The sequence below is a fragment of the Schistocerca nitens genome, chromosome 3, assembly GCF_023898315.1.
Source record: "Schistocerca nitens isolate TAMUIC-IGC-003100 chromosome 3, iqSchNite1.1, whole genome shotgun sequence".
Classification (NCBI taxonomy): Eukaryota; Metazoa; Arthropoda; class Insecta; order Orthoptera; family Acrididae; genus Schistocerca; species Schistocerca nitens.
This window is the reverse complement of record NC_064616.1, coordinates 70,854,649-70,869,064: the sequence shown is the minus strand read 5'-3', so window position 1 is coordinate 70,869,064 and position 14,416 is coordinate 70,854,649. Positions and strand designations below refer to the sequence as shown.

Below are 14,416 nucleotides of genomic sequence, written 5' to 3'. Positions count from 1 at the left end.
GCAGTTCCACTAGTGAGGGCGCTGCTAGCAGGTGGTGTGGTTTGTCTGTTAATATGGTTTTGACGCATGCGCAGAATACTCGCTGCACGCTATATATTGCGGAACGGAGGGCGTCTTCGTCAGCCTTCGATGGCTCACCTAAGGATGGCTGGCAGTTGTCCAGTTGAAATATCGTGGATGGAAGCTAACGACGATCGGCTGCAAGCACGAAATCTTTTTGAATAATGTTAGCATCATTTTTACGATGAATACTGTCCCAGCATGTATAAATCATCAACTGTAAAATAATATATTTATATACGAAGTTCTTGAGTATGCCTCACAATCCCTAACTATAAATTTACTTGCAATTCCAAAATTTCCTTTGCATTTCCTTTTATGAAAATATTAATAAATACAATATCCTGAGAACTACTACAGTTTATTTGCAGTGTAAGTAATGGAAAAATTGAAAATAAAATTTTCCGCATAGGGACTAGATCCCATGACCTTTGAATTACCATTCTGCTCTCTTTCTGCTGTGCCAACCGCTAACATAAATGGCTGATGCCTCCCTGTGCCAACCGCTAACATAAATGGCCGATGCCTCCCCTGAGCCAAAAATGTTTTTTTTTTTTCTAAATGGAACTACTGCTCCTGTCACTTTTTTTTTACCAATCCTTGCATATATCATAAATTTGGATGAAATTGGTGTCATTCAGCATACCTGTACATGAGTAATCAGGTGGAAATGTCATTTAACATACAGGTCCTAGATTTGATTTATGGGGAGCACCACAGATTTTTCTGTTTAGAAGGATCTTAGAAGCATCAGGAACATTATCCAATAATCGTTATGAGGCCAAATGAAAAGCTTCTTCAATAAATAATGTCACTTACATGCAAGCAGACAAACTGCTGTCCAAGAGGAAGGCTTGGCAACAAGGCATACAGCCTCTTCTTACTTGTTTGTGGTGTATAAAAAAAAAAAAAAAATCAACAAACCTGATATAACACAAAATTCATCATCACCTATATCCCATGCATCACTGACGCTTTCTTGGAAATCTTGGAAAGAAGTTGAGCTTGATGCACCTCGCTGCCTCTGTGGTCTGGACTCCCTTTTGGGGCTTGGTCTGGAATATGTCATAACCAGATTTTCACAACAGTACCATAAAAATTTAATCATACTACAATGCTAAATGCAATTTTTAAAACTCGGAAAATGAATGTCAGACTCCTTAATATTATTTTACGTTTATTTTACAATTTTTGTAACTTAAGTATCATTTTGACTAGTTAACCAAGAAAGTCATCACCGCTACAGCAATTTTCTCACAATCCAATTAGTATAGTTATCAAGCACATGATCCTTCGGCACGTGCTTGTCACTTTGCTAAAAACTATAATATTTTCTATGAATTTAACTAGAAGAGTGGATGAATTTGTATCTCAAGAAGGTAAAAATAAAATAAAACAAAGAAAAGAAAAAAGAAAAAGAAAGCATATGAGCAGCACAGACTGAGTACCAAGACATGTATTCAAATAACAATTTATCTAATATAACATTATGGGCAACAACTAAATAACTCTTTAAGTCTCAGAAGATGCTACGTGGTGGTAATTGATGATTCAAAAATGTTATGTGCTAGGTGAAGAGATAAGTAAATAGCTGTCTAAGTAGAATATGTCTTTGGACATTCAAACTGTAATTACCATATTATCCCCATGATTGCAATGTGAACGACAACCTTTGCATACATTCCTTTCACAAAAAATTTGGGAAAATGACATACTGAGAGACAAAGGATGGTAGGTATTGGCTTCTTCTGAATTCCTGTTCTTGCATTGGCATCTAACCAAAGCACACATTAATCTATCAGGGAAATCACATATAATTTATTAGGTTTTAAATATATGACAAATGAATGAACTTTTTACTCTGCAGTGGAGCGTGCACTGATATTAAACTTCCTAGCAAATTAAAATTGTGTGCTGGAGCGAGACTCAATCTCAGGACCTTTGCCTTTTGCGGGCAAGTGGTTCACTGACTGAGCTACCCAAGCACATCTCAAAACCTGTCCTCACAGCTTTACTTCCATTAGTACCTCATCTCCTACATTTCTAACTTTACAGAAGTTCTCCTGCAAACCTCACAAGCATAGCAGTCCCAGAAGAAAGGATATTGCAAAGACATGGCTTACAATGAAATTTTTACTTTGCAGTGGAGTGTGCACTGATAAGAAACTTCGTGGTAGAGCACTTGCCCGTGAAAGGCAAAGCTTCCAAGTTCAATTCTGGGTCCAGCACATAGTTTTAATCTGCCAGGAAGTTTCGTGTGGTAACGGACATTACATATTTTAGAGTCACAACTTTTCTGTGTCTTGCATGAATTCTGGATCAAATTTTATGCTTGCAAATTATGATCTTATGAAGTGAAGCATGGACAACAAACAATTCTGACAAGAATAGAACAGAATATTTTGAAACGTTCTGCAGGATAGTGCTAAAGATTATATGGGTGGACTGGATAACTAATAAGTAGGTACTGTAACAAATCGGGGAGACAAGAAATTTATAGAACAACTAGACTAAAAGAAGGGATTGGTTGATAGGAAGCATCCTGAGGCATCTAGGAATTGTCAGTCTGGTAGTGGTGGGTGTAGAGAGAGAGAGAGAGAGAGAGAGAGAGAGAGAGAGAGAGAGAGAGAGAGGGGGGGGGGGGGGGGGGGGAGATTGTAGATGGAGCCCAATGCTTGACTACAGCAAACAGGTTTAAATGGACATAGGCTGCAGCAATTATGCAGAAATGAAGAAGCTTGCCCAGGACAGACTAACATCTTTAGGCTGCAGACTGTAACACCAACATTATGACCTTTCTGAAGATCCAAAATCTCCTCTGTAAGCATCAGCATGGAGACACAATCATATAAAACCCACCTTGCTCTATTCAGCAGCAAGGCCCAGAAGGCAGCAGATACCAGAGCATAAGTTGATGCTGTCTTCCTTGACTATCACTGGGCATCTGATACGATTCTGCACTGTGATATTACAAACACAATTTAAATTTACCAAAGTGGATTGAAGAGTTCCTAGCAACAGATGGAGGGAAATCTTTGGACATAAACGTAGTTTTGTGTACACCACAAATGAGTAATACACAACTATGACCGATTTTTATGCAACACACATCATAACTAATCCTAGCCATATGAAGTGACATCTCACTGCAGATTACTTCAACAGCCTAGAGTAACACGCTGCGTTCTGTTTCTTAAATAAGAATTACATTAATTATGTATTGCAAATGAATACGGAGCAATGTTAGTGGAACAACGAGCTAAAACTAATCATACAAGAAGCAGAAGTCAGACAGATTCTTTGGAAGAATCCTCAAGAAGTGTTGGCCACCCCTGAAGGAAGTAGCTTAAAAAAACCCTTGTTCAACAGATATTTAAGTACTGTTCCTCAGTGTGGGACCCTTACCAGGTATGACTGACAGAGCAAAGATCCAAAGATGAATAGTGCATTTTGCTCCAAGCTCATTCCGTAAGAGCGAAAGCATGAGAGAGATGCTCATCTAAAACCAGACACTAGAAGACAACCATTCTGCATTACAGTGCGATTTGCTGTTACAAATCTGAAAGCATATGTTCCTGGAAGGGTTAACCAACACACTGCATCCGCCTATGTACTTTTCATGAGAAAGCCATGAAGGTAAAATCTAAGAGATTCAAGCTCATAAGGAGGCTTACCAACATTTGTTCTTTTCATGCACCCTGTAAGACAGGAACATCAAAGGGGGGAGTGATAGGAGTACAGAAAGTACTCTGTCCCACACACTGTAAGGTGGTTTGCGGAGTACAGATACAGATGTATGCTTACCAATAGTTGTCTTTTTGTAATACTGCCAGAAATATAAATGGAGTACCTGATATAATTATACATAAATCTGATGAGGCCCTTGGGTGCAATGTGGAAGGATACATCAACTGGCGCCAAGTTACAAGGGAAAACACCCCCCAGCAGATGTAAGGTCTGCCACATACCACCAGACTCTCATATGTCAACCAGACAATATTCACAGGAAGCTCTCCGGTACCTATTTATGACAACCCAGTGCTATACAGTTTTCTCCTGGACTGTGATTTGGACTTTGTTGTTACCTACTGATGACTTTCGGCTGGCATTCTGATCTGCCTTATGTAGGACTGTCTTCTCTTACCATTTCACCAGTCATTATGTTTTTGGTGAACGAACTGATAACATATAGGTACAATGAGAGTGTGGTTCATACCCGAGTGTTCCCGAGTCGTACCTACAATCAGTGTTCTCCAGAACTGACGTGAAAGTTATTCAGCAAACCTAGATGGTCCTGTACTGGCCACAAGGTATCCACCTCCAGAAGTTTTTCATTTTGTGTATTTCCAAAAGAGTCAGGAACTATTACTTTCTGTGATTTAATTGTAAATAAGTTGTGCATAACAAAATCAGTGTTATTAAAGAAGCATACTTACCATTCTTGCATACCCTTTGCTGTAGGGACAAGAAATGAGGAAACACCAGTTGTACAAAAACTACACACTGTCATACATGCGCGCGCGCGCGCCCACACACACACACACACACACACACACACACACACACACACACACCAAGAAGTAACTCTGCAACATAAACAAAAGTTGTTAGGCATGTTTCTACATCTGAAAGATAATGGCTATTCAAATTACCACCAATTGCATGAAAGTGGTCCTAGTAGTGTCACTATGAGCATGCAAGTTAGGTTTGCTTTAAATACATACTGTGACGGTCATGAGCGTTACTTCCTTAGAGACTGGAGGTGGCGAGTTGATGGTAGTCAAAAATGCCTTTAAGGTGACAAAGATGGCATTATCAACACCTCACAGAGTTTGAATGAGGTTGTGTAAATGAGCTGCAAGAAGCTGGATGTTTCTTTGGCTATGCTGTGGTAAGTATTGCAGAAATGTAGCCACTGCACACGATTGCTGGCAGCAGTGGTCATGAGAATGTACAGATGCAAGAAGATCGGACTCCGGACAGCCCCGTAGCACTACCGAGAGGGAAGACCATCATGTTCGAGATATAGCTCTGGGACATCATACTGCATCTGCTGCAGCAACGTGCACAGCAGCTGGCACTACAGTGATGCAATGAATTGTTACAGATCGATTACTTCAAAGGACAGCTCTGAGCCAGATGCCCTGCAGCATGCATTCCACTGACCCCAAACCACTGTCATTTGCGACTTCAGTGGTGTCAAGTGAGAGCTCATTGGAGGTCTGTTGCATTTCCTAATGAGAGGTTGTTCTGCCTATGTGTCAGTGATGACCATATGTTGGGTATAGAAGAGGTCAGTTGAGGGTTTGCAACCAACCTGTCTGCATGCTAGATACAATGGACCTACACCTTGAGTTATACTCTACAGTGCAATTTCTTAAGACAGCAAGAGTACTTTTGTGGCTATCCCACACACCCAGACAGCAAATTTGTACGTCAATCTGGTGATTTGACCTGCTGAGCTGCCATTTGTGAACAGCATTCCAGGAGCTGTTTTCCAACAGGATAATGCTCACCCACATATTGCTGTTATAACCCATCCTGCTATACAGAGTGCCAACATGTTGCCTTAGCCTGCTCCACCACCAGACTTGTCTCCAATCAAGCACATATGGGACATCATCAGACGACCCAGACTTGTCTCCAATCAAACACATATGGGACATCATCAGGCGACAACTCCAGTGTCTTCCACAAACAGCATTAACCATCCCTGTATTGACTGACCAAGTGCAACATGCATGGCATTCCATCCCACAAACTTATATCAGGCACCTGTACAACACAATACATGCATGTCTGTATTCACATTCTGGCAGTTACACTGGTTATTAATGTACCAACATTTCACATTTGCAATGGCTTATCTCGCACTTACATTAACCTGTGAGCTTGCAATGTTAATCACTTAAATATGTTATCTAGACAAATGTATTCCCAAAATTTCATTACTCTACATAAATTATTCTTCGTGTTGAGATTTTTTTCCAGTCAGTGTATTATTAATGCTGTACAAACTTTTGACAGTACTCATGCTTTAACATGCATTAGGAAGTGCTACTTCATTGCATGTACATAGTGTTTCAGTTCAACAATACCTTCTGTGCCATCAAACAAAGTATAAATTATTTACTGTTGTGTGAAAAATCGGTATGTTACACCTGGAGTAATTGAAGGTTTCTCTGATAACATTTAATTTAACTTTCATAGCTGTTTACTAAAACTAATACTGATTTACAAGGAAGTATCTCAAATTTATGACTGGTACTTAGCTTCAGTCTGGTCAACATTTTTAAGATTTCTCCAAAATCTATAGTTTAGCCATTACTCACACTCACTGTCTGCAAAATGTTTCCCTCAAATGCACATGTATCAAAGATATGTAAAGTAATTAATTGTACATCACAATTTGGCAAGCCATTTACCACAGGATAGTCATGTGTTTCTTTAGTTTCCACCTACAGACAAAAAAATTATCAATGATGCTAAATTGTAAATAGCTAGCATCTCAAAATCACTTTTTTCTACAAGACTGTGTTACGAAATTTTTATTAAAATCTTCACCAATCAACAATCATTTATTTCTGTATTTCACATGACACAATAAAATGTCAAAACCATTCATAAAAAATCCACCCATTTCCCAGTTGGGTACTTATACAATTACAAGTGTCATATTTCACAACATTAACAGACAAGTATTGTTTACAAGCATTTGTACTTGGATCCTCTATCCATGTGATTGTGCAGTATTACAACAGAAAAATTCTACCCATATAACTGTGTCATATCCAGACAGACAAATTACATCAGTTCCCATCAATTCTTAAAGTCTTTCAAACACAGTACAACTCATTTACTTTTTTTACCTACTGACATAACAACAGAGAGCTACAGACACTATCTAAACGTGTCAATGTGTGAACTTTTAATTAGAGGAAGAGAAAAAGTACTTGCAAGAAATAGATCAGGAGGGAGAAGTATTTTTGGACAATATGTTCTCAGTTAACTACAGCCTACATATTCATCATGAGAGAATTCAGCATCAATACGAAAAAATATACACGCATCATTTATTGTTCAGTCCCAGCCGCACATTTTTACAGTATGACTGGTTTCAATCTCCCTGGATCATCTTCAGATCTACATAGTTGCATTGGCAACCTACAATCTTTATTGGAACTACATATCAGAATGCTGTTCTTGGTTAAATTTCCACAACAGATTTTATTCTAATCTTAAACTTTGATGTTTTAATTCTTAAACATCACTACTGGACCTGGCAATGCTTTGCAATTGCTACATATGTATTAGAACTGAAAATACGTCCTAATCTGCACCCCCCCCCCCGTCTCTCTCTCTCTCCCCCCCCCCCTCCTGCCCCCCCCCCCGACCTAGAGTCTTGTTTATTATTATTGCAAACAAAACCTTGACTGGGAACTGAAGTCGCTTAAGATGAGTTGGTAAATCAGTTGGAATCATTGGTATACAAGCTATGGGAGAGACCTCTCCAGCTGCTGCATCTGTGAGGATAGTAGCTTCAACGACAGCATTTCACACAGTTTTAATCTGTGAATGGGTGTTTTCTGTTAAAATTGACTGTGATGAAGAAAACAAAACAGCACATTGTTGTGTATCCAAATTTTATTTAAAATTATATATGAGTTGAAAGGGTATACATGGGAAAAACAATCTGTCAAATGGTTTAAATGCCCTGCTTTCGTAGCTAAAACTGACTGCAAGAAAGAAAACTGAAGCATTGTGTAAAAATCTGAGGTAAATCAGTCAAAAATGTTTCAAGGTATTTTGTAACATTTCTCCTTTTTATACAGGGTGAAAAGTATTTAAACTGACAAACTCTGGGAGGTTGTAGGGGACATCAAAACTAATAATTTTCCCTAATGTCATTTTTTCCTATGAGGAGTATTAAAACCGGTAGAGGCAGATTTCTCTGGCGGCAGATTAATTAAACCAACAAACACTTTATTATTTTTTTTAATGACCAAGAGACAACACAACCCAATTTTAATTATAGTAGATTTTCACAAATGCCTCCATTGACACGTAAACAAAGGTTACACCGTTGGATCATGTTCTGTCTGACACGGGCAAAAACCCCAGGAGAATCCTGAATTGTTCCTGCTGCTGCTACTATCCGGGCAACCAGATCCTCTTCCGAAGCAACAAGAGTTGTGTAAACAAGTTTGCGCATCTCTCCCCACACAAAAAAGTCCTGAGGGGACATATCTGGGGATCGAGCAGGCCACGGTACAGGACCACCTCTGCCAATCCACATTTCTGGGAACCGTCAGTCCAGGAATCGACGCACACAACGACTGAAATGTGCCGGCACCCCGTCATGTTGGCACCACATGCATTGTCTTGTAGGGAGCGGGACATCTTCCAGCAATTCTGGCAAAGCTCTGGCGAGAAAATTGTAATAGTGCCTGCCATTTAATGGCCTAGGTAGCAGATACAGCCCAATTAAACAGTCCCCAACAACACCGACCCACACATTAACGAAGAACCGCACTTGATGAGCGCTAGTAACTGTTGCATGTGGGTTATCCTCACTCCAAACATGCGAATTGTACATGTTGAAGACTCCATCACGCCCAAACATTGCTTCATCGCTAAACAACACAGAGGATGGAAGTGTAGGATGCATTTCACAATGTTCCAGGTACCACTGCGAAAACTGTGCTCTGGGTGGATAATCAACTGGTTCCAGGTTGTGGACACGCCGTAAGTGAAATGGACGTGACAATTGCTCTCGAAGGACTTTTCTTACAGCTGTCTGATTCGTCCCCATGTTACATGCAATTGCACGAGTGCCGATTGAAGGATCCCGCTCCACATGCTGCAAGACAACTTCCTCAAATTGCAGCATTCTTACCATGCGACTGCGTCCCAGTCAAGGTAATCTGTTAAGTGACCTAGTCTCACGCAAATGTTGGTACACAGCAGCAATGGTCGTACGATGCGGGATATGGCAATTAGGATATTGTTGTTGATAAACCCGCAGTGCAGCTTGTCTGTTGTGGTGCGCTATGTAGTACGCACCAACCATATCAGTGTACTCGCTCCAGGTGTATCGCTCCATTAGTAAACAGAGAAAATGCACTACGACATTGGTGGATAGCAGTTGCCTACAACTGAAGGGCGTAATACGGCCTCCACTGGTTTAAATAATCCTCATAGGAAAAAATGACATTACGGAAAAATATTTGTTTTGATATCCCCTACAACCTCCCAGAGTTTGTCGGTTTAAATACTTTTCACCCTGTATATCTGTCCATCCAAGTGTCTATTAGAGCATCGTGCAAAAATTAGAAGTAAATCAGTGAAGAACTTCAAGATTTTTGATAACAACATAAAACAATGTCTTGTCTTTATATAGTAGAATAGACTGGTAAGGTTTTTGTAAAATACCTACTGTAAAATTACACAGTTTTCTTTCATGTAAGTCCAGGATGAATAAATTTTATTTTATTTTTATTTTCAGTCTGAATTTGATGCAGAGAGTTTATATTAGACAAAAGCTTCCTGCTTCTTGAGACTGTTACGTAGATGAGATATTTTGTGGTAGCTGCAATTGGAATGGATATATCTTTTCATTATATTTTGTTAAATCTCTTGTATGGAAATGTAAAAGAACATGTGACTGCCTATAATGCAATCAAATAGCTCTTGAAGCTTTAGTTAGCCTATACACTTGGATAGATTACATCAAACTTCATGACCCTTCAAGATGTAAATAAGATGAATGCTACAGCGGAGACACAAATGTGGCACACGGTGTGAGCATTGCAGACTGGGCTTGGTCGAGAGCTACGGGCTAGTCAAGCTAGATGGGCTGATGGCCCAGCTCAATGTCAAGGTCAGACAGAGGCAGGCTGGTGAGCTAGTACGCAGTGACCCTACCGTGGAAGGTTGAGGAGCACTAGCAGTCTGCAAAATGGTTCAAATGGCTCTGAGCACTATGGGACTTAACATCTGTGGTCATCAGTCCCCTAGAACTTAGAACTACTTAAACCTAACTAACCTAAGGACATCACACACATCCATGCCCGAGGCAGGATTCAAACCTGCGACTGAAGCGGTCAAGTGGTTCCAGACTGAAGCGCCGAGAACCGCACGGCCACACCGGCTGGCCAGCAGTCTGCAGTGCATGGCTCTGACTGAATGGCACATAGAACTACATTTATAACAATTTTTTTCTGATGGCAGGCAGCAAGATTTTTAAACTCACTTATTTTTAGTAAACTCTAAATATGAGATGCCTATATCAAAACTGGCCAAGTGACTGAAGGGATGTTCCTCAATATGGATGAAAAACTTCCAGAGACAAAATAATAATGATCACAAACGTTTTTCTTCCGTAGTTACATTCTTCATGGTTTAATATTAAAGTTCTATTGTTTTGTGAAATCTGATTCATAATGAACCTGTTTTTCTGTTAATTTAAGCCTGGATTTGAAGTTTTGTTACAAATTTATATAATTTTAATGTCTTTCTTTTTTATAAAACTGGACTATTTTTAAATTCTAAAAACTTGTGACATAAGGAATGGAATGAAAATAGAGTGATAATATTATCAAGAACAACATCAGAAACCTGAGGAGAAAATATAACAGGATTTCTCTCATCAAAAGTTTGTAGTCCACTTAGATCTTGACCACAATAAAAAGGAAATGATCTGCAAATAATCAAGTATGTTTAGAGAATCATTATAGTAAACACTGTTCAAATATACTGAGTAATATAGCGGTTTTAAGTTTTCAGTTTGCTCTCATCTGTGTTATAGCATCAGGCATTTCATGTGCACCACTGATGCAGATTTTGAGGATTGTGTTGGAATTCTCATCACCAGTGTAAGCTGTTTCACAAGCCAAAGTTACCGTTTTATAAAACTGCAGTGATTGAAGATCTTCCCATGTTAGGCCAAAGTATTTCTGCAGGAGATTTTTTTTATGTCTTTTTGTTTTAGATTCAGGAAAAGTAATGCCTCTGACTACTGTGTGAGGAACAATATACAAGTCACACAACAAAACAGTGTCAAAATGAAAGTGCTCTATAACATGAAGACAAGGCTGATTTTGATGCATATTCTTGTATACACTGCTTCATGAGGAAGGTTTTTGTATATAAATTAAAACATTTAATACAAATTTTCTGAAGCATAATTAATATTAAGCTGTGAAAATGATGCTATTGGCACCTAAAGAAGAGCCGCCATCATCCAAGAGAGCAGCTGTGCCTTGAGACAGCAGAAAGCATGACCATGTTCACATCTCTTAGATAGATAGATAGATAGATAGATAGAGAGAGAGAGAGAGAGAGAGAGAGAGAGAGAGAGAGAGAGAGGGGGGGGTTCCAAAACCTGTGGTTTTCAATTATTTATGCAGACAGTAAAACATAGCATGGGATGCATATTTACTTAGTTACTGTAAAGAAATTTTTGCAGCACTGCAGCAGATGACTCAGCTTTCAACTTTCCTGGAATCAAATCTACAGGTGGACATGATTCTTTGCTTCACACAGCGGATATACCTGCCATAAAGCGTCCAATACATGCAGCCATGTGTCTCAACAATGCATCACAGCGTGTACTACGCTTCATATGAGGAGTGCTGTAACATGGGCTAAATATGTAGATCATGCATGTTTCTTTTTATTTCTTCTTTTATTTGTGCTCCCTCAGCCAGCCTCCAATACGTACTGCATCAATCACATACAAAAATGGCTCTGAGCACTATGGGACTCAACTGCTGAGGTCATTAGTCCCCTAGAACTTAGAACTAGTTAAACCTAACTAACCTAAGGACATCACAAACATCCATGCCCGAGGCAGGATTCGAACCTGCGACCGTAGCGGTCTTGCGGTTCCAGACTGCAGCGCCTTTAACCGCACGGCCACTTCGGCCGGCATCAATCACATACACATACACCTATGATTCGCATACAATAGTTACATTGGTTGTAAATATATTTCTTACATCACAACATGCTCCCACCATTGCCATATGTTGCTCCGAACGCAAATTAAATATGGAACACACAACATTCATTCCTCTAGACAACTTTCATGGCATGCGCTGCTTACATCACATAAGTTACATGAAAGTGATGATATTCACTGACTTAACATTGTTCTCTGAATTTTGTTCATGACTCCCAAATAAAATATGCAACGCAAGTCAAGTCGTCTGGCCACAGATACTTAATGCTACCCGTGCAAAGCCGGGTTGGGTCGCCTGTATGCTATAAGTATACAGATGACTGAAAATAAGTGTCACACTTTTCTACTGTAGACCTGGAATTTCTGAATTTCTCTTACAACTTTTAAGGGTTTAAGTTATTAAACACAGAAGCTCTTTTCAATGAATGTGAGAGAAACAGTTGTTTTCTACCAGGCAGTTTCTTTAAAATCAGTTGAGAAAGAATGCAGAGAGCTGGCTTACATGTGCTGTCACTGAGAAATATAAAAACAATTCAATTTGCAGAATCCTTGCTTTTTTTCCTTCAGTAAATCACCATCAGTGCTGAGTTTTTGAGTAATCCCTAACTTCTCTTCTTCTTGTTCTATTTCCTGGCCTTATCCTGTCACTTCAAAGGGTCAGCATGTTCATCTGGATTCGGCAATATTAGTCATAGAAGGTGGCTGGACGCCATCCCCGTCACAACCCAGGAATTTGCGTATCACATGTCTCCATCTAGTGTTAACTCATGCCGAAGTGTGTGAACATTTTCAAAACGTTTGCAAATCGTGTAACTGTACCAGGATATGGGTATCAGCCTGGTATTTACCTATTCGGTTGCAGTAAACCATCTAAAAACTGCATCCATGCTGATAAGTACATCAACCCTAGTCATTAATCAGCAGGGCACATTCGATCTGGACTCAACACACCTCCCAAATCCTGGAAGCGGAATTTAACATGCACAACTATCCAGGAAGGTACATAAATTCACTTGTTGCCATGTTAAAATTTGCTGCTTTTGTAAAAACACAGAAGAGTTTACAAAGATTAATCTCACTATTATCTAATGCAGTTGAAATTGTGACATAATCCTCAAACAGTGTATTTTTAAACAAGCAACTGACAGCAAGACAGGTCAATAGTTTATTTCCACCAGCTTTTGATGGCTCTTAAGAAATCCATTACTTCATTAGTACATTTGTAGTTACTTGCATACTGCAATAAATACTCTCCTCATAGGGAGCAACCATTTGACAAAACCTCGTTTTGATATCTCATACCATTTATGAGATACGAGGACTGTTATGATATTACTTCTGGCTTTATTGTTGGCACATGTAAGCAGAACCGAGGGTGCTACATAAAATCCATTTTCTTTTGACTGGAGATAGAAATGGATTTGTTCCAAAATTTAAAGAATAATTCAAAATGTTAGCTACACTTTATAAGCACCAATGTATGACCTAACATGTACCAAGTGCAACTAATAGCAACCCCAATTTTTCATTGCAAACTATTTGAATTTCTTGCAGTAGTTTACTTACTTTTGAAACATCACAATAACTATTACAATTTACAAAAAGATAGGCAGTTCATCTTGAATACTGAGTAGTTTCTTTAAAATATTTTGAGAAACATTGGAGAGTTGGCTTTTGTGCACTGCTGTTGACACAGTCTAGCAAGCCTGCTACCTGCCACATCAAGTATTACACCAGGTGAGACCTTTGGCATGCGACCTAGCTTTCTCCCCACTCTGCAGGCAAAGTCAAGTATACTACCTAGCAAACTAGCAAATTTTCTTAAGACCAAGAAGCTTATGTCCAAAATCAGCATTGTTCTAGCAAACATCACTCACGCGAAACTCAGCTCGCCCTTTTCTCACACGATATACAGCGAATTACGGAGAAGAGCAACATATTTCTAAATTTCTGGAAAGTATTTGACATGGTGCCCAACTGCAGACTGTGAATGAAGGTACAAACATATGGAATTGGTTCCCCAATACGAATGGCTTGAAGACTTTTTAAGTAATAGAACCCAGTATGTTGTCCTCGATGGTGAGTGTTCATATCCTCAGGAGTGCCCCGTGGAAGTGTGATTGGAATGCTATTATTTTTTTTACACACATAAATGATCTGGCAGACAGGGTCAGCAGTGATCTGTGGTTGTTTGCTGATGATGCTGCAGTGTACAGGATTGTGTCAAAGTTGGGTGACTGCAGGAGAACAGAAGATAACTTGGACATAATTTACGTTAATGCAGATAAGTAGGAAAAACAAATCCATAATGTTCAGATACAGCATTAGTCATGTCCTGCTTGACACAGTCATGTTGTTTAAATATCTGGGCATAACGTTGCAGAGTGATATGAA

The 14,416-nt window shown here is 39.3% G+C and overlaps 1 protein-coding gene across 5 annotated transcripts in view; it reads right to left on the bottom strand.

The window, feature by feature from the left end:
* LOC126248032 (TBC1 domain family member 22B) overlaps positions 1-14,416 on the bottom strand; it is a 261,278-nt gene that overhangs the window by 230,573 nt on the left and 16,289 nt on the right. For 4 of the 5 annotated variants that reach the window (XR_007545403.1, XR_007545402.1, XR_007545405.1 and 1 more), the window contains exon 3: positions 985-1,115. Coding sequence is in view for 1 of the 5 variants with exons in the window: in XM_049948639.1 (XP_049804596.1) it covers positions 985-1,115 (131 nt within the window). In the remaining 4 variants the exon portion in view is untranslated. The remainder of the gene's footprint in view (positions 1-984; positions 1,116-14,416) is intronic. The other variant, XR_007545404.1, reaches the window with a different exon arrangement.